The following is an 18,892-nucleotide window of genomic DNA, read 5'->3' as shown; positions in this document are numbered from 1 at the left end:
GATTGTGGTGACTTTAGTGTGTATGTGCGTGTGTATATATATGTATGCCTGAGTATGGTGTCTTAACTGAAGTTTAGGTTAGTTTAGTATAGATTCAACTTACCGAGTCGGTACTAGTCTTTTTATTCCTGCTAAATTTGTGGTGTCTAGTATGTTAAAGAATCACAAGTTTTCCATTCGCATCATATACAGAGAATTGTTCATTTCATATGATTTGTTTGGTTTAAACTCAATGATGATCCCTTTTCGTTTTCCTCTTGAGCTGGCCCTTAACGAACCTCCTTTCCAACAATTTCTTTGTTAATTCTCTTGGCTGAGTTATTATTATTATTATTTTTTTTTTTGGCTTAATTCCAAGGAATCTTGCATGAGCATGGAAGTATTCTGTGGCTGTGGTTGAATGAAAATTACTAACAGCAATAAGACGTAGGACCTTATTTCTATGCTTTGTAAGTCTATTCTGTGAGTTGTAATTTTTGTCCCAATTTCAACTACCCCAATCCAACCTGCTAGATACGGTACAATGAATCAACTTAAATATTTCTTTAGTTAATTTTTGTTATAATCATTACTGTAAACATGCGAAGTTTGTTTCTTGAAATTGTATGTTAGTATAGTTAGCAGAGAACATCTTCGGCCATGTTAATACAGTTGAAGTGAGTACAACTGTGGTTCCTTAACTGAAGTGTTCATTCATGTCTGCAGTGGTTACAATGCAATAATGTCTAACAAAAGCATGGCGAGTCCACTAAGGACTTGAATTGTTTCAAAATGGTGAGAAGTACTCTTAACATAGGGTTTCAACTCCTTAATGGGGTATCTGCAAACTTCCACATATATTTGGTGAGAACATCGTATTCTCGCTGGCCTCTAACTTCATCAACCGGCACGGCATCACCAATTTCTTTGAAATCTTTCTCTGTTAGCTTCACACCCAATGACTCAATGTTGCTGTCAAGGTTCCCAAGTTTGGTTGTCCCTGTTGCAGAGTGGAGAAAAGAAAGAAAAGAGTTGGAATGCTTCATTTACAGAAGCAAAATACCAGAGACCATTATGGGTTGGAGTAAATTCAAAATTCTCACCTATTTGGAGGCCAGTTTGACTCATGAACCTTAATGTATAGACTATGGAGGAGAAGAAAATTCTCACATTGCATCAGTTTGACTTTCTTACTATTGGACCTTGAAAATTCACTCAAATGGATCATGTTAATTTTAGTCTTTCTCCTATTTGTTGGATGCTATCTCCACTATTTGGATATTGGAAACCAAATGTGAGATCCCATATCGGTTGGAGAGGGGAACGAGTGCTAACGATGCTGAGCCCTGAAGGGAGTGGATTGTGAGATTCCACGTCGGTTGGAGAGGGGAACAAAGCATTCTTTATAAGAATATGAAAACCTTTCCCTAGCAGACGTGTTTTAAAAACCTTGAGGGGAAGTCTAAAGAAGACAATATCGGTTAGCGATGGGCTTCGGCTGTTACACCAAATATACCCATATAAATGTATCACTTTATATATCTGCTAGCGGTAGGAAGTTGAGAGTTATGTTGGTAGCTGAAGGATCATAACAATCGATATGTATTGGCCTTTCTTTATAGTTTCTATATATAGTATTTTGGCTGCCACCACGATCACTGTATCAATTTTTCTTTCATCAAATTAAATGTTTCTTCACCTATAAGTTCTTTTCTTGCTTACCAAGGTAACATATCTATATATATAATAAAGACAACTTTATTTTGGACAGGATCAAGAGGAAGGGCACAAAAACACACCTGGGATGGGAATAATATCAATACCCTGATGGAGCAGCCAAGCTAAAGCCAACTGAACTGTGGTATAACCGTGCTTCACAGCAAGGTTAGTAAGCCTTCTGTAAATAGCTTCATTCTGTTCTAAACTCTCCTTGATGAACCTTGGATGATAAGCCTGTCAAACGCATTCATCAGTTTGTTATATAATACAATAGAGACTCCATGGAAGAACTTGCACAGAACTCTTCTTTTACAAACCTACCAATGAGCTTTCACTTGGCAAGCTCTCTGCAATTGCTTTGCCCCCAAAGAACCCTCGACCCAGAGGACTGTAAGCCACTATCCCAATTCCAAGCTCCCTACAAAAACCCCAATTCTTCATACACTTCCGAGTCTTTCAAGATATTATTGAATTGTTAGAGGCTTTGTTTTGAACACTTTAGGCGTCTACTAACTGTTTAGACTCTCTGCCTTAAAATGACTTGATATTAGGCTGAATGTTTAAAGACTAGAGATGGAACTTATAATTTAAGCGATGTGTTATTATCTGGTTTCTTTCTAGATCCTCTCTTACCTACAAAGTGGAATTATGTCATCTTCGATGTCACGACTCCACAACGAATACTCCATTTGAACGACAGTGATCGGATGAACAGCATGGGCTCTCCTGATTGTGTTTCCACTTGCTTCAGACAACCCGATGTACTTTATCTTCCCCTCTTCCACCAGCTTCTTTAGCTCTCCCATCTTCACATCAACTCACCAAAGATTCAAAAAGTAAACTCGAAATAGTCATCAATGGAAGAATGAAACATCAAGTTTTGTGACTATGAAGTCGTGTTTACTCTGCTCCTAAAGACGACTTACAGTTTCTTCTATTGGCACAGATATGTCGACACGATGCTGATAGTAGAGGTCGATATAATCAACTTGAAGGCGCTTGAGACTCGCTTCACAGCAGTTCCTTACATATTCAGGTGTCCCTTTAACTGCAATTTCAAATCCTCCTAATGGTATAATCCCAAACTTTGTAGCTAACTGAATCTTCTCTCGCGGGAGCTGTTTCAAAGCCTGCAAATTTAAACAACTTTCAGTCAATCAAATCAAACTCTATAACTTGTCAAAGTTTTTGTTGTTAATTATTCAAAATACACCACCTTTCCAATCATCATTTCATTGTCATGATCAGCACCATACAGATCAGAAGAATCAAAAAAAGTTATTCCTTTGATGAAAGCTTGTTTGATTATGTTGCATCCTTCTTCATGAGAGAGGGGAGCGCTGAGATAGCCTGAAAGTCCTGCACATCCGAAACCCAACCTTGAAACCTGCAAATTAAAGTTAAGTTTTTCACTATCATACCATGTTTTTTTTTTCCTTCTTTTTTTTGAAGTTGTTCCCATTTCTTGATAGTGATCATAATCTTACCTCTAATCCTTGGCTACCCAGTTTCACTCTTGGGATTTGGATCAGGTTTTGGTGCTTTCCTTCCATTTTGAAGTGACCAGGGAGCTTATACGTGACAGATACTGCAATTCCTTGTGGACAAAGAACAAGGGGAGTTTAGCAATTCATGGTGAGTTTTGTTGTTTATGACAAGAAATATGCCATGAAAGTAATTAGTTTGGCCAAAACTGATAGAGACATTACACCCACCTCATCTGTAAGAGTTTCAAAGTCTATTCTTTCACTTTATGGTCATAATTTTTTACCAAAACCACTATGATCCAAGATCATCAATTAATGTATGTGCCTAAAGCCAATTGGTGGGAAATGTCGATGTTACTGATAGTCAAGTCAATAGTTTGAAATTGTACATAGTTAGGAGAACGTGATCAAGTGTTTAGAAGGGTCAAGAATTCGAGTCTGCAGTAAAATAAGTGTCTCGAAATTATAACAACTTTGAGATTTGTGTCTATTTTGTCTCTACATTTCAAAAGTGATGAACATGCTTTCAAACTTGACTCTGTGTCGAACATATTTTTGAAATTTTATGTCTAGTAAATCCATAAATTTTAAGAAATTGAAAATTGAGACTAAATTTGTTGATCTTGAAAGTTCGAGACCAAATACAAATCTTTGACTCAAATGTGGTCTTGTTTCATTCATATACTTCTTATTCACTCGAACATCTACTTATCAGTTACCAATATAAATACAAATAACAAATAATAGAATTTAGATCTTATACTATGTGACAATGAACATTAAGCTAGTCCTACACCAAACAAAAAGGTTAAATGGTAAGTCCCTCCTCGCCCGAAGAGACTCCATGACAAGGAGATTCCGTCTGGGATGATTTAGTCAAGACAAACCTAAGCGATCTACGTAAATATTGGTCGAGATCGACGTTTTAGTGATCAATCCATTTGTAAAGTTGGGTGTAGCCAATCAACTTCATGGTTTCCATTTCACACTCTCTCAACTTATTCCACAAAATTTCCACCACTACTTTTCCTTTCCCAAAAACTCAAACTTAGAGAGAGAAAGAGAGGAGAGAGAGAAGAACTTAGAGAGGGCAATGGCGCAGAAGGAATTATATGGACCACTGGAAACCCCCACTTGGACTCCAACAGCTTATTCATGGTTCTAAATGGACCCAAAAGTTTTAAATAGTAAAACAACCCCTTTAGGGTTCTTATGGAAAAAAAACCATTTTTTAACTTAAAAATTCAGTCTTTTTCTCTTTCTCCTCAACACCCTTCTACACAAAAAGACTAGAAGCCCTTCCTAATTACCCTTCTTGCTCCAAACAGCAGTAATGGCAGATACCCTTCTCATGTATATATATATATATATATGTGTATATAATAAGAACATGCTATAAGATGGGGTGGTAGATATAGGACCACCTGTGGAATTTTTGGTCCCAGCAAATTGTTTACTCTTTGTGGGAAAGATCCTTACTGGTTTCCTGTTGAAGGTTTGGATATTGGAAGCCTTACTTGAATCAGTATGCATTGAAGCTATCATCACTTACTATCAGCATTTATATATGTAAGAGACCCAAAAAGAAACCTTTATGTGAATATGTAACACTTGTAGTGGACCCTGGGTTTATGCCTTCTAACCTTCTTGTTTCGATTTCAACCCAATGGAAGGTTAGAGGTTTGAATTTCTTCCGTTGGAGAAAAATAGAGATCATAAGCTATAATTGAGTTCGTGATTTTTGAAATTCTGTTGTCAATGACTATATCTCCGTAGTTAACGGGTTGCTACCCCTCCTACTGGGTTAGGTTCCAACTCACATACTCGTACTTGTAATAGCCAAATTCACTGTTAGCAGATATTATTCTCTTTGAATTTTTCCTTCCGGGCTTTCCCTCAAAGTTTTTTAAACACATCTACTAGGGAGAAGTTTCCACACCTTTATAAGGAATGCTTCGTTCCTCTCTCCTACCAGGCAGTGTGCCAACGAGGACGTTGGACCTTCAAAGGGGGTGGATTGTGAAATCCCACATCGATAAGAGAGGGAAACAGAGCATTCAACCTCTCCCTAGTAAACGCGTTTTTAAAACCTTAAGTGAAAACCCAGAAAGGAAAATCTAAAAAGAACAATATCGAGTAGTAGTGAGTTTGAGTTGTTACATAACCCTATGCTTGAGAGGTAACAACAACCATCTGCCAAATTAATTAGGGTAAGATGTCACGTATGAGTAAATTCAACTCGAAAAGAGTTACGGAATCTCAATATTATCAAGAGAATTATATTATGACCAAGAAAGCGTAAAAGATTGAAAATGGTAATGAAGATTGAATAAAATGATTGCTCCAACTACAATTTAAACCCTTATTTTAATTGATAAACCCTAAGTCGTTTTCCCATTGTCTATATCAGAGTCCCCAATAAGTTGTGTTAATGCAGCTGGCAGTAGTCAGAAGGCGATGGCAAGTATGTGGCAAAATAGCAAAGCTGTAAAGAATACCCTTTTCCTTCCTTAAACAACAAAAGATGCTTATATTCACAATCTCCACTCAAATTCCCCATTCAGAAACATGGAATCTAATCAACAAAACATACTTTATTTCACCTAAAACTTCATGCCTACATTCATCACCACATATTTCCCCCCCTCAAAACTTTCTTGGGTTTATAAAAACTATACTTTTACCCCCCTCTTTTATCGAGTAGAGATCGAACCATCGACCTTAGCATTGAATACCTCTTCTGCAGGGTAGGAGACCGAATTATCGACTTTTAACACTGAGCACCTTTTTTGTAGGGTAAGAGACCGAACTATCAACCTTAGCACTGAATACCTCTTTGGCAGGGTAGGAGACCGAACCATTGACTTTAACACTGAGCACCTCTTTTTCAGGGTAGGAGACTAAATCATCGACCTTAACACTGAGCACCTCGTTTATATAGGGTAGGAGATTGAACCATCGACCTTAGCACTGAGCACCTCTTTTAAAATACAGGGTAGGAGACTGAACCATCGACCTTAGCACTGAGCACCTCTTTTAAAATACAGGGTAGGAGACTGAACCATTGACCTTAGCACTGATCACCTCGTTTATACAGGGTAGGAGAGTGAACCAACGACCTTAGCACTGAGCACCTCTTTTATACAGGGTAGGAGACTGAACCAACGACCTTAGCACTAAGCACCTTGTTTATACAGGGTAGGAGTCTGAACCATCGACCTTAGCACTGAGCACCTCGTTTATACAGCGTAGGAGACTGAACTATCGACCTTAGCACTGAGCACCTCGTTTATACAGGGTAGGAGACTGAATCATTGACCTTAGCACCGAGCACCTCGTTTATACAAGGTAGGAGAGTGAACCAACGACCTTAGCACTGAGCACCTCTTTTAAAATACAGGGTAGGAGACTGAACCATCGACCTTAGCACTAAGCACCTCATTTATACAGGGTAGGAGACTGAACCAACGACCTTAGCACGAAGCACCTCGTTTATACAAGGTAGGAGACTGAATCATCGACTTTAGCACTGAGCACCTCGTTTATACAGGGTAGGAGACTGAACCAACGACCTTAGCACTGAGCACCTCTTTTGCACTGTTAGAGAATGAACCATCGACTTTAGCACTGAGTTGTGTTCGAATTGAGTTGTTTATTGTATAGAAAAGTAAAGATAAGCCCATGTTCTTAAAATGGGGTGTGTTTAATTATAATATAAAACTCAATCCCCTAGGGTTCCAAACCCAAAAAGTAATGTGTTATGAATGGGTTGTTTATACATAGGAAGGGCTTTGTTAACCTATCTGCAAACTGCATTAGGTGTTGTAGTCCTGGCGTGACAATATTCAATTTCAATTACCTTTTCTTGGACCACTTGTATCACTCTCTCATTCTTTTGTTTTTGCTTTTGTTTTTATTCATTTACATAATTTAACTCTAAAATTTAATGAAAACCCTAAAAATTAAAAAAAAAAAAAACAAATTTGTGTGTATATATAATCTCTCATCCCTTCATCTTCCTTCTATCCTCCTCCATCAACAAAAAAGCTGCAAACTTTGGCTCTCTTTTTGCCCTAATTTTTGTCGTGCGCTTACAACAGTTCAAGCTGCCAGCATGATCTAACCTTAATCTCTCCTAATTTTCGATTCTCCTGAGGTTTAAGATTAGATCATATGGCAGTTTCACCTGTTGCTTGCTCCACGAAGAATTCAGCCCTAAATTCAAATTTCTTGACCATATCAGCCGTTTTCTATCCATAATCCTTAAAAAAGGTACGAAATTTATGTTCTTTGTCCCTATTCCTCATCTGGGTTTGTTGAATTTTGTTCTGGGTCGCTCTCTTTTTGTGAATTTCTTGAGGATTTTGATGATTTTAAACAAGAAAAACAAGCAGATCTCTGATTTGTGAGGAATTGGAGTTGTTTTTGTTGGGGGATTTTCGAGAGAGATTCAGAGTGATTAGGGCATTACATAGAGGATGAGAGAGAAAAAGAGGATAAATTTGTAAACATGTGATCTATGTTTCTTCGTACTTGGTCGTGTTTTCTGGATTACCAGTGTGTCTTATCTAACACCAAACCAAACGATGCAGAGAAGTGAATATGATAACGATATTTCAGAACTAAAATTTCGTCATTTCTAGACATTTTCATTTTTCTTGTCATTCCATGATTAATTTTGTTTCTTATGCTTTTAGTGTTGCAGCCAACATTTTTTTTTTCGGTCGATTGCAAGGCTAGATCTTCGGTTTGTGTGTCGATCGGGTGGGACGATAAGGTAATTGTCTCTTTGATTCGTCCGAGTTATAAAAAGTTTGAATGTAAAACTTTTCTTTTCGTTAAAAGGTTTTTTATCTCTCCGTTTATATGTTCATATTTTATAATGTCGATCAAAAGACCTAATCGATAAGTACTCCGGTGATTTATGGTCGATGGGTTTTTTCTCATTGCTTATAGTGAGTTCAAATTTGTTTTTTTTCATAAACCAATTCCATCCAAGAACGTTTATATCTTATCTTCGTCAGAACCCGATAAGATTAGAGTTTAGAGTTTCAAAATTCTAACCTTTAATTTAAAATTTTTAAGGTTGTGTATTTTGTTGCCAGGATATTCCACAACTTTCAAATGGTAGATATTTAATCATCCAACTTTGTTTACAATAAATCACTATGGTATGTTTTGTTTGATTCGTTCTTTCATACGGATAAACATCTCAAATAATGTCTCATANTTTTTTTTTTTTTTTTTTTTTTTTTTTTTTTTTTTTTGATAAATCGGAGTATTCTTCAAAGTTACATAATTTAGTTTTCGAATCTTACCTGTTTAATTATAATAAGATTCTGAACTTTTAACTTTGTGTGTCTAATCAATTTATTAAAGTCCTATTTAGACATAATTATGAAAGCTTGGTGTAGAACCTTTTTTTAATGAAGAACATAGAAACTAACCTACAACGTAGAAGGTACAAATCAAGCAACCATGTTAGAAGGAAATTCATTAAAGAATGATCCCCATTTTTTATTTTCTTTGAACCCTTTCCTTTCGAACCAAGAATTCGAAGGGGTGCATGAAATCAATCCGAAAAATTTAAAAGAAATAAAAGTTACTATCTATATCAACAGTATAGAACTCCATCATGTTGGTTACTAATGTGATCATGTCATTACAAGAGAATGCTGAAACCATCCGGTGTAATCTGAATCCTAGATATGGGTCGTTACATGAACTAGTGATAAATACGAGCGTTTTACATGAACTAGTGATAAATACGAGCGTGTTACATGAATTAGTGATAAATACGAGCGTATAATGATCGATACAAATAGACCGTGAGGAATTAAAACGTATGAGAGAGGGGGTAGAGAGTGAGACAAATATGAAGGAGGGTTATTAATAATGGGCAGTGATATCTAATGCTATCCCTTCCAAGTTGCCATCAAAGTTGTTGGAAAATGAACCATTGCGAGTCTCTGTCTGATGTCGCAGAAAGTGGGTTCCTCTGTGTGGCCAAAGGGTTGTCATTTTGGATCATGGGGACCTTCAATCTCCATTTTTGACTGCATTTATGCCTACATTTCTACTTTTCCCTTCATACCCACACCATAATAACCATACTCTACAGATCCAATATCGAACAAAAGAAATGAGCATGACATAAGATCTTAACTCAACACCTTACGAGCTAGCGACAACCATGCACCACCTATGTCTGTGTTCCTGAAAGCACCCTTCTTTCAAAAGAATTTGCAGCATGTCAAGCCCGGTTCTTCGAATTAAGCCATATGCTCCACCACTTGCGGGCCCACAAGCCCATGTCAATTTCTTTGAGTTTCATTCTTGCGTACTCTCCCGATGGGATTAGTAGAAAAACGATTTGTTTTGATCTGAACTAATAATCACAAATTTTGTAAAGTTAACCGAAAAAAATATCAACATACCGAACGAGTCGTCACATGTTTAGAATATTTATTTAAGGAGAAAAATGAAGGGACAAATTTAATTATAAGGGGTGGTTTGCCAAATTGTTTGATTACCCTTTGACTTCCATTAGGGCCATGGCCCATCTTCACTCCTTTTTTTTTTTCTTTGCTATTTTAAAATAAATCCAAACTTTTTTAAAAAATTAATTAATATTGATGTTTGATAATATTTAATTATTTACTTTTTAAGAATATTTTTAAAACCTATATTAAAATTTAAAATGTAAAAGGTAAAAAAAAGGAAAACAATTATTTGGTTTTTTTTTTAGAAATGTATTTATTTTCTCACAATTTTTTTTATAATAATTGTTGAAATAGTGAAATTCCAAAAACAAATAATATATATAAAAAGGAAGATATTTTGTTTTTAAAAAATAAAAAGAAATAGAAATTAGTTATTTAGTATTTAATCAAATCCCAAAGAGATTACAGTGGTAATCCTGTATTACATGATTTCTAAATATTATTTATACAATTAAATTTAAAATATAAAAAGACCACAACTTTTGATAGCTGTCAGCTTTAACTGTTATTGTCCTTTTCCATTTTCTTTTAATAAATATTTTTAATATTTTTAATTGCTTTATATAATAAATTCATTTATATATACCACTCCGCTTGCTAGCTAGCTTTTGCAAAATAATCTTTAATTACTTCAAAAAATAAATAAATAAATTATCTAAATTTCTTTATTTTACTTTTTCTAATTTGTTTTAAAAAAACAAAATTGTATAAATTTTTTTTTATAGATTTTTTAAAACAATTTTGTGGATTTTTTTTTATTTATAAAATAGAGGTATATTAAATAATGGTATGAATAGAAATTAAATTAGAGTTGATCCAAGTCGAGATTAGACCGATAAAAGTTTTTTTTTTTAAAAGAAAAGAATTTTAATGTAATGACTTTTTTAAAAGGCAAATAATGCAATTATTTTAAACTTATTATGGCTGCCCAAAAGTTGAGCTTAGCCTATTACTACGAAAATTTAAAAGCTAACAAAGTCTTCATCCATTAGCCTTAATCAAACTCCACTAATCTTAATTAATTAATTTAATTTTTTAAAATTATTTTCCTTTTCTTTTTTTACAATATTATTCTTCAAATCCATATAGATCTTTTAATCCCACAAAAATATGTTTTTTTTTAAATCAACAAATTAAATTTACTTTCCATAATCAAATGGGTCTGGAGAAATTAAAATTTTGATGGTGTAGCGTTTTTTTAGAATTGAACATCCAAGGATGTTTCCGAACATAACGTGCAAGATCGTGAGTTGTTGAGCTACATAAAGGGAATTTTACTATTGTTTTTCTTGACTAATAATTAAAGGTTTAATAATTTAAATTTTAATTATTATTGAATTGGGCTTATAATATAAAATAATATTATTACATTATTATTGAATAAAATCCATTTACCATATTTTTTTTCAATTATTGCAAAAAAGAATTTTATTTGATTATTAAAAAATATATAATTGAAAAAAAAAAAAAAAAAAAGTACCTTTTAGTTTTGGCGCATAATAAACCGAATTTATCATGCCATTAATTATTAAAACCGATCACCGAAGAAACAGAGAAGAACAGAACCGAAGCGGGGCCTGAGCTTGGGTCTTCACCTCCAATGGCGTCCATGGCTGCCGCCTTCATCAAACCCTCAAACGCCTTCCCCCACTCTCCAATAACCTTCGTCAAAACCACCTCACCGTGGATTCAACTACCAATTTCTCTCAGAATTAAAAACAACGCTCGCCGTCGGATCCGGGTCTCGTGCGGGTTGATCGACCCGGATGGAGGCAAGCTTGTGGACCTTATTGTGGACGAATCCATGAGGGCTTTTAAGAATCGGGAGGCTCTGAGTCTGCCCCGAGTCAAGCTGTCGCGAATCGATCTGCAATGGGTGCACGTTCTGAGCGAGGGCTGGGCTAGCCCTCTTTCCGGGTTCATGAGAGAATCCGAGTTCCTCCAAACGCTTCATTTCAATTCGCTCCGTCTTCATGATGGATCGGTTGTTAACATGTCGGTGCCCATCGTTTTGGCCATCGACGATGCCGTCAAGACCCGAATCGGCGCCTCCTCTAAGGTTGCGCTCTTCGGCTCCGATGATCGCCCGGTTGCAATTCTCAATGAGTAAGATCACGCCTTTTGTTTTAACCGTTTTTTTTTTTTTTTAATCATTTTATATTTTATTTTTTAAATAAAGAGTAAATTTTTTGGGCTTTTATAAATATGCTTGTATTTAATTTTTTCATATAAAAACATTATATTAAAATTTTATAATTTTCCAATTCGTATGCTACTCATATATATATTTTTTAACCTATGGTAAGCTTGTAAATATTGTTTTAATTAATTGAGTTACACATTTTTCATAGGATATTTTTATAGGTTAGTTTTGGATTTTATATTTTCAAATATCAAAATTTTAGTGGTGTATTTTCAATAAATTTTATATTTAATTTACACGTTAGTTTATTGTTGAGTCTTTTTAAACAGAGTCGGAACACTCTTTATCAGGGTAGGAATAGAACTCCAGCTAATACGAATCAAGTTTTTTTTTTTTTTTTTACTTGATTAAATAAAAATAAAATTTCTCGATCGATTAAACTAAAAGAGTTTTATTTAAATTTTTTTTTTATAATAATAAATGATACGTTATCTACTGTTAAAAAGGATGAGTAGATACTGACATTTTAAGACTTAGCTTGAAATTATTGTAGCTAGGAGTGTTCGTGTACAACAAGTGGGATATGATAATTTAAACTCAATTTAATTGTTCGGGTTGTAATTTTTTTTCGAGTAGTATTGAGATATACAAGCAACCGAAGGAAGAAAGGATTGCAAGAACATGGGGAACAACAGCTCCAGGTCTTCCTTATGTTGATGAGGCTATTAAGAATGCTGGAAATTGGTTGATAGGAGGTGATCTAGAGGTTATTGAACCAATCAAGTACCACGATGGGCTCGACTCGTTTCGATTATCGCCTGCACAACTTCGCAACGAGTTCATCAGCCGCAATGCCGATGCAGTGTTCGCTTTCCAGCTTCGCAATCCGGTGCATAACGGTCATGCTCTGCTTATGACCGATACTCGTCGACGCCTTCTTGATATGGGCTACACCAACCCCATCCTTTTGCTTAATCCATTGGGTGGCTACACCAAGGCTGATGATGTTCCTCTGCATTGGAGGATCAAACAACATCAAAAGGTACCACACCCCTCCTTTCATATCATGTTTCCATTTTCCTCAAATACTAACCACACTTCATTAGGTTCTTGAAGATGGTGTTCTTGATCCCGAGACGACCGTTGTCTCCATTTTCCCGTCGCCGATGCACTACGCGGGTCCAACCGAGGTGCAGTGGCACGCAAAGGCAAGGATCAATGCAGGGGCTAACTTTTACATTGTTGGTCGAGATCCTGCTGGTATGGGCCATCCTACTGAGAAGAGGGACCTTTATGATCCTGACCATGGGAAGAAAGTATTGAGCATGGCTCCTGGTTTAGAGCGCCTAAATATCCTTCCTTTCAAGGTATCATATGAACTTGCAACGTTTCTGCCACAATTGCTTCATATTTCCTTTAATTCCAACTTCCAACTGTAATGCAGGTTGCTGCATATGACAAAACTCAAGGCAAAATGGCCTTTTTTGATCCTTCAAGACCTCAGGATTTCCTCTTCATATCAGGCACCAAGGTACTTCCGCATACCAATCTTCGCAAGTCGAGAGAATCGATGTCGTTTCATAGTTTTTCCAACAGGAAATTATTGCCTTTTGTCTCTAAAACTAAAAAACAAAAGAGGGGGGGTGAGATCCTACATTGGTTGGAGAGGAGAACGAAGCGTTCTTTATAAGGGTGTAGAAACCACTCCATAGTAGACACGTTTTAAAACTTTGAAGGGAAGCCCAAAAATGACAATATCTGCTAGCGGTAGGTTTGGGCAGTTACAAATGACATCAAAGCCAGGCACCAAACAGTGTGCCAGCGAGAATGCTAGCTCCCAAGGGGGGTGGATTGTGAGATCCCACATCGGTTGGAGAAGAGAACGAAACATTCCTTACAAGGGTGTATAAATCTCTCCCTAGCAGAAGCGTTTTAGAATTTTGAGGGGAAACCCATAAGGGAAAAGAAAACCCAAAGAGGATAATATCTGGCAACGGTGGGTTTGGGCTGTTACAAATGGTATCAAAGGTTTGGGCTGTTACAAATGGTATCAAAGCTAGACACTGGGCGTTGTTCTAGTGAGGACGCTGGGCTCCCAAGAGGGTGGATTGTGAGATCCCACATCGGTTGGAGAGGAGAATGAAGCATTCCTTATAAAGGTGTGGAAACCTCTCCCAAACAAACGCGTTTTAAAACCTTAAGGAGAAGCCTAGAAGAGAAAACCCAAAGATGACAGTATCTGCTAGAGGTGAGCTTGGAATGTTACGAGGGCGAATAAATTTTTTTTCGTTCCTTACTAGAAATCTAGGCTTCCTAGAAGGAACAAACTGAAACATTCTGAGTCGATGTCTCTTCTTGGTATTTGTTAGATGCGAACTCTTGCAAGGAATAAGGAGAACCCTCCAGACGGGTTTATGTGTCCCGGTGGCTGGAGCGTATTGGTCGAATACTACGAAAGCTTAGTTCCAGCAAACAATGGGAGGATCCCCAAACCTGAAGCTGTAGCAGCTTAAATCCTGTAGATCATAGTACATCACAGGATTTCAGCACAACACTTTATGCTCCTGTTTGTGATATAAACTTGACATTCTGTTAGGTGTCTTGAGCTGAATAAAGTCATTTGAGGCAGTGGCCTAACCCTGTAACATATATGCTCATGGGCATGTAAAATTTAAGTGTGATGCATTTCGATTTTCATTTTTATGTAATATAAGTGTGATTTTAGCTAGCATGCTAAGTTTGAATTTCTCTTTCCGGACTGGTTGTCTCGATCCCACGTTGGTTGGAGTCCTCTTATAAGAGTGTGGAAACCTTTTCTTAGAACACGCATTTTAAAACCGTGAGGCTGAGGGTCAAAGCGAACAATACCTACTAGCGGTAGACTTGGGTTGTTACAAATGATATCAGAGTCAGTCACTGGGATGGTGTGCCAGTGAGGACGTTGGGCATCAAGAGGGGTAGATTATGAGATCAGAGGAGAACTAAACATTCCTTATATGGATGTGGAAACCTCTCCCTAGTACACGTGTTTTAAAATTGTGAGATCGAGGGTCAAAGCGGATAATATCTATTGACGATAGGCTTGGGCTGTTACAAATGAGTTGATTAAATTCTCTTATCAAACTCAGCAGTTTTATAGGCTAACTTTTTCATGGAAATATTTGTCTTTGGCTGATCTTATCGTTTAAAAAGATGAGGAGTTTCATTTGCTATCCCATCTAACTCAGAAATGCAGAAACCTTCGACTTCCGTGTTTATATTAGGAACCGAAGAATAAAACTATAATAGTCCAAGCTCACCGCTAGCAGATATTGTTGGCTTTAATTCATTACGTATCACCATCAGCCTCACAATTTTAAAACGCCTATGTCAGAAAGAGGAAGAGGTTTCTACACTCTTATAAAGAATGTTTCGTTCCCTCCTCCAACTGATGTGAGATTTCACAATCCACCCCGTTGAGGGCGAGCATCCTCACTGGCACACCACCCGATGTCGGGCTCTAATATCATTTGTAAGAGTCCAAGCCCACCGACTAGTAGATATTGTCCACTTTAGCCTATTACATATCGCTGTTAGCCTCACGGTTTTAAAGCATATTTACTAAGGATAAGTTTTCACATCCTTAATGTTTCGTTCCCCTCTCTAACCGATGTGGAATCTCACACAAACCGAATTTCAACATTGCCTCGTCGTAACAAACCTCAAATGGGAGCTGCTGGTCTTCAGAACTTAGCATCATATCCTAAGCATCATAATCTATGAAAGAAACCTGTACTTTTGTCTTTACAAAGAAAACAGGTAACAACCAAGAAAGTGAAATGAAGTTGATAGATTTGGTCAAGCTTTCTGGTTTTGTTTGGAAGAATGATTACACACCAACCACACAGACAACCCGCTCTCGAGCTCGAGTAGAAAAAAGACACGTATTAACACCGACATCGACATCGACATCGACATCGACATGGACATGGACATCGAAGAAATTTCTAAAAATACCTCAAAATTCTCATTATCCTGTCCTCTAAATTCAACCAAGAATGCTCAGCTAATTCAGCACATCATAATATAAACTCTTTTTGCTTTCTTGAGCTTCCAAACCATACATCAATATCATTTCTTTGTATTTAAACCATAAACTCCTATAGCTTCCAAGTTGACATGAACTCAAATACTAATATACAAATCAAACAAGGGTTACCTTTCTTTCTTTGGTTATCATATTATCATTAGAAAAAGCCTCGTTTTGATAGGATTTCTGAGGCATGTTCAGTCATGATCTTGACGAACTCAGGGTAATCGACTTGGCCATCACCATTCAAATCAGCCTCTCTGATAATCTCAAGAACTTCCTCTTCTGTTAACTTCTCCCCCAGATTCAGCATCAGATGAACATGCCTCAACTGCACATAAAAACCAATTTATGATGATATAAATAGCATTCCTTAATGGGTTTCCTCAAAAATTGAAGAAGATTTTGCGTTTGTTTACCTCATTTGCTGATATATACCCATCTTGATTTTTATCAAACACCTTGAAGGCATCTTTGAGCTTCTGCTCTGTTTCTTCCTATAAAACAGGGCAGAGAAAATGGGCTCTCAAATTTATAACAAAGAACTCAAAATCAAGGGGGATGAGATGAAATGAATGGAAATGGTGGACCTTCATGATCTTGGACATCAATATCTGAAACTCCCAGAACTCGATGGTTCCATTGCCATCGGCATCGACTTCTCTGATCATGTCCTTCAGCTCTTCCTCCGTGGGATTTTGACCCAATTTTTTGATCTCTGTTCTAAGTTCATCGAGTGTGATGCAACCTGCTCGTTCAATTCCCAACATAAAAAGACGTAAACTGAACTGTTCAAACAGAATTCAATCATGATGTTACAGAAAATGAAAGAAGAAGATGACCCACCATCTCTGTTTTTATCAAACAAAAGAAAAGCTTCTCTAAGCTCATCCATTTGTTCTTTAGTTAGAGCTTCCCCCATCTCCATGGAACCCTTAGAAAGGGAACTAACACAACTCCTTCAGAGGATAGAGAGACAGAGAGAGAGAGAGGAGAGTCCTTATGGGTTATATGAGTATATATAAAGGCACCGGCAATCAAAAGGTCATAGATTCAAATTTTTATTAAATTTTTAAAAAAAATTTATTAAATTTTGATAGCGAATAAAAAAATATTATAACAACCATATATTCCATGAATATGAGAATGATACCCATGTGTTGGAGAGGTTAATCGTTTGAAGTAGATTTTAATATTAATTTTTAGGAGAATTTAAATTATTAAAATAATATATTGTAAGGCGAATTTTACTCGGGTCAAACCTTTGGGCAATTTCATAGAAGTTCAAGTTTAGAAGAAAAAAAATGACATTCAACTTTTGTGGAGTTTCATGAAAAATCTTGATCATGAAGATTCGCGTTATTTTATTTCCATTTTCTTTTTTCAAGAGAATTCAAAGAGAATTTATTTGATTATTTGTAGAAACAAATTATAAAGAAAAACTCGATTTTTATTTATTTCAAACGTTGTATTTGGATCGTTATTCAACGGAACTTACATAGCAATATACCAAGTTATATATTTTTAATATTTTTAATGTATAAATTTAATCCTATTCTCATCTTTAATGGTATAAATTTTGAATAATTAAATTTAAAATTTATTGGACATATAGAATTAAAATGAAATTAAATTTAAATTACAAAAATCCAAATTTATAATTTAATGGAAAAAATGGACCACTTAAATTTTGAGTAAATATCAGTTGAAATAGAATTAAGTTATTTTTAATTATGCTTGCAGGCATGGATGAAGGCACGTTTTTTTCTTCCAATTATGTATGCATACATGTATGTATGGATGTAGGCATGCATGCATGTATGTTTGTAAGTTTTGTTTGAAGTATGCATGGACGCATGGGTGTAGGCATGCTCGAACATGTATGTATGCCTGCTTGTATGGATGCATGAACGAATATTGTTCCCTAGTGCAATAAAATAAAATCGATATGGAAAGTTTCATAATCATGACATAGAAGTTGGGGGGCCAACAAGTTTGAAAATTGAAGATAAGACAAAATGTACTTTAAAATCACGCGGTTTTCACTCTATGATTTTCTATGGTTCGCTTGCTTTCACAATCTCTATCAACTATATATTTTTTTTGTTCCTTCCATAAATTTAAACGATTAACTTTAGGACAGATAAAAAAAAAAAGGGTTACTACGTGCTTCATAATGACTATTTCCTTTTTTTGTCGTTACTACGGTTAACCTTAAATCCATCTCCTAGATTTTGTCGTTCCTCCTAAGATTTTAAAGGAATGAACGAATGAAATGTATTTATTGTTAAAAAAGAAATAAAAGAAAAAAGAGGGAGAAGGGAAAGTTCGACTAGAAATCGAATAATCCCAAACAAGTATATGTGAGTAGTTGGGTCATCTTTATGACACTCCTATATTTGGTTGTCAAGGACACTAGTTGGACAATAAGTTTTAGGTCGTGATAAACTTATCTACGGAGTGACTCCAAGCCCTTCAATATTTTACTAACCTGTAATATTGACCTAAGATGACCACGGGGTCAATAAATTTGTACCGTTCACATTCTTAATAACCAAAATGTAGTCGATTCATAAATTTGTATGTTCACATTCTTAATAACCAAAAAAAAATATACATCTTTGAAGCTGTGGATGAGAGCTCCCACCAGCATAAGTAATTATAGCATCAACTTGAATGAGTTATACAGGGCGTCCTAACAAACTTTGATTTTAATATCACAATAAAGTTTGAGGTTCATGTGTAATTGCAGTTGTCATCACTCCATTGCCCATACAATTTCGTGCACAAATAGCACTGTCCCTTTCATGGATTTATAAGTAAGATATACATCCATTGGTACGAGACTTTTTGGGAAAATAAAAAGCAAATCCATGAAAACTTATGCTTAAAGTGGACAATATCATACTATTGTGGAGAGTGTGGTTCCTAACATGATATCAGAGCCATGTCTGTAATTTAACCATATCAATAGAATTCTCAAACGTCACAA

The 18,892-nt window shown here is 35.9% G+C and overlaps 3 protein-coding genes and 2 long non-coding RNA genes across 5 annotated transcripts in view; 2 read left to right on the top strand and 3 right to left on the bottom strand.

Annotated features, from left to right (window-relative positions):
- Window positions 1-657: 657 nt before the first annotated feature.
- Window positions 658-3,348, bottom strand: LOC111806752 (perakine reductase-like). The gene is made up of 7 exons (XM_023692191.1): window positions 3,186-3,348; window positions 2,915-3,085; window positions 2,625-2,828; window positions 2,332-2,504; window positions 2,020-2,116; window positions 1,779-1,932; window positions 658-979 (listed from the first exon to the last, which is right to left on the bottom strand). The coding sequence occupies exons 1-7, from the start codon at window positions 3,249-3,251 to the stop codon at window positions 801-803; spliced, it is 1,044 nt and encodes a 347-aa protein (XP_023547959.1). The 5' UTR covers window positions 3,252-3,348; the 3' UTR covers window positions 658-800.
- A 3,842-nt stretch (window positions 3,349-7,190) lies between these two features.
- On the top strand, window positions 7,191-8,136 carry LOC111807259. Its single transcript, XR_002816935.1, has 2 exons — window positions 7,191-7,457; window positions 7,883-8,136. It is a non-coding gene; the product is annotated as an uncharacterized LOC111807259 (long non-coding RNA).
- Window positions 8,137-11,209: 3,073 nt separating this feature from the next.
- LOC111807254 (ATP sulfurylase 1, chloroplastic-like) lies at window positions 11,210-14,583 on the top strand. Its single transcript, XM_023692899.1, has 5 exons — window positions 11,210-11,794; window positions 12,468-12,873; window positions 12,938-13,198; window positions 13,276-13,362; window positions 14,201-14,583. Exons 1-5 carry the CDS (start codon window positions 11,289-11,291, stop codon window positions 14,342-14,344), a joined length of 1,404 nt encoding a protein of 467 aa, XP_023548667.1. The 5' UTR covers window positions 11,210-11,288; the 3' UTR covers window positions 14,345-14,583.
- Window positions 13,877-18,892, bottom strand: part of LOC111807260 — a 24,594-nt gene continuing 19,578 nt past the window's right edge. The window contains exon 3 of the long non-coding RNA XR_002816936.1: window positions 13,877-13,887. This is a non-coding gene — a long non-coding RNA (uncharacterized LOC111807260). The remainder of the gene's footprint in view (window positions 13,888-18,892) is intronic.
- On the bottom strand, window positions 15,933-16,891 carry LOC111807256 (calmodulin-1-like). Its single transcript, XM_023692901.1, has 4 exons — window positions 16,747-16,891; window positions 16,491-16,648; window positions 16,320-16,397; window positions 15,933-16,231 (listed from the first exon to the last, which is right to left on the bottom strand). Exons 1-4 carry the CDS (start codon window positions 16,826-16,828, stop codon window positions 16,058-16,060), a joined length of 492 nt encoding a protein of 163 aa, XP_023548669.1. The 5' UTR covers window positions 16,829-16,891; the 3' UTR covers window positions 15,933-16,057.

This window comes from Cucurbita pepo, chromosome LG12 (assembly GCF_002806865.2).
Source record: "Cucurbita pepo subsp. pepo cultivar mu-cu-16 chromosome LG12, ASM280686v2, whole genome shotgun sequence".
NCBI classification, from domain to species: domain Eukaryota; kingdom Viridiplantae; phylum Streptophyta; class Magnoliopsida; order Cucurbitales; family Cucurbitaceae; genus Cucurbita; species Cucurbita pepo.
Note: the sequence above shows the minus strand (reverse complement) of the source record. Positions and strands in the feature narration are given on the sequence as shown.

Excerpts from the sequence above, each read along its gene's own strand:
- LOC111806752 (XM_023692191.1), bottom strand. The coding sequence starts at position 3,251 with ATGGAAGGAAAGCACCAAAACCTGATCCAAATCCCAAGAGTGAAACTG. Across the intron at positions 1,933-2,019 it reads TGCCAAGTGAAAGCTCATTG|GCTTATCATCCAAGGTTCAT; the intron begins GTAGGTTTGTAA and ends TGCGTTTGACAG. Across the intron at positions 980-1,778 it reads TGATATTATTCCCATCCCAG|GGACAACCAAACTTGGGAAC; the intron begins GTGTGTTTTTGT and ends ACTCTGCAACAG.
- LOC111807254 (XM_023692899.1), top strand. The coding sequence starts at position 11,289 with ATGGCGTCCATGGCTGCCGCCTTCATCAAACCCTCAAACGCCTTCCCC. Across the intron at positions 11,795-12,467 it reads CCGGTTGCAATTCTCAATGA|TATTGAGATATACAAGCAAC; the intron begins GTAAGATCACGC and ends TTTTTCGAGTAG. Across the intron at positions 12,874-12,937 it reads GGATCAAACAACATCAAAAG|GTTCTTGAAGATGGTGTTCT; the intron begins GTACCACACCCC and ends ACACTTCATTAG.
- LOC111807256 (XM_023692901.1), bottom strand. The coding sequence starts at position 16,828 with ATGGAGATGGGGGAAGCTCTAACTAAAGAACAAATGGATGAGCTTAGA. Across the intron at positions 16,649-16,746 it reads GTTTGATAAAAACAGAGATG|GTTGCATCACACTCGATGAA; the intron begins GTGGGTCATCTT and ends TTGAACGAGCAG. Across the intron at positions 16,398-16,490 it reads TGATGTCCAAGATCATGAAG|GAAGAAACAGAGCAGAAGCT; the intron begins GTCCACCATTTC and ends CCTGTTTTATAG.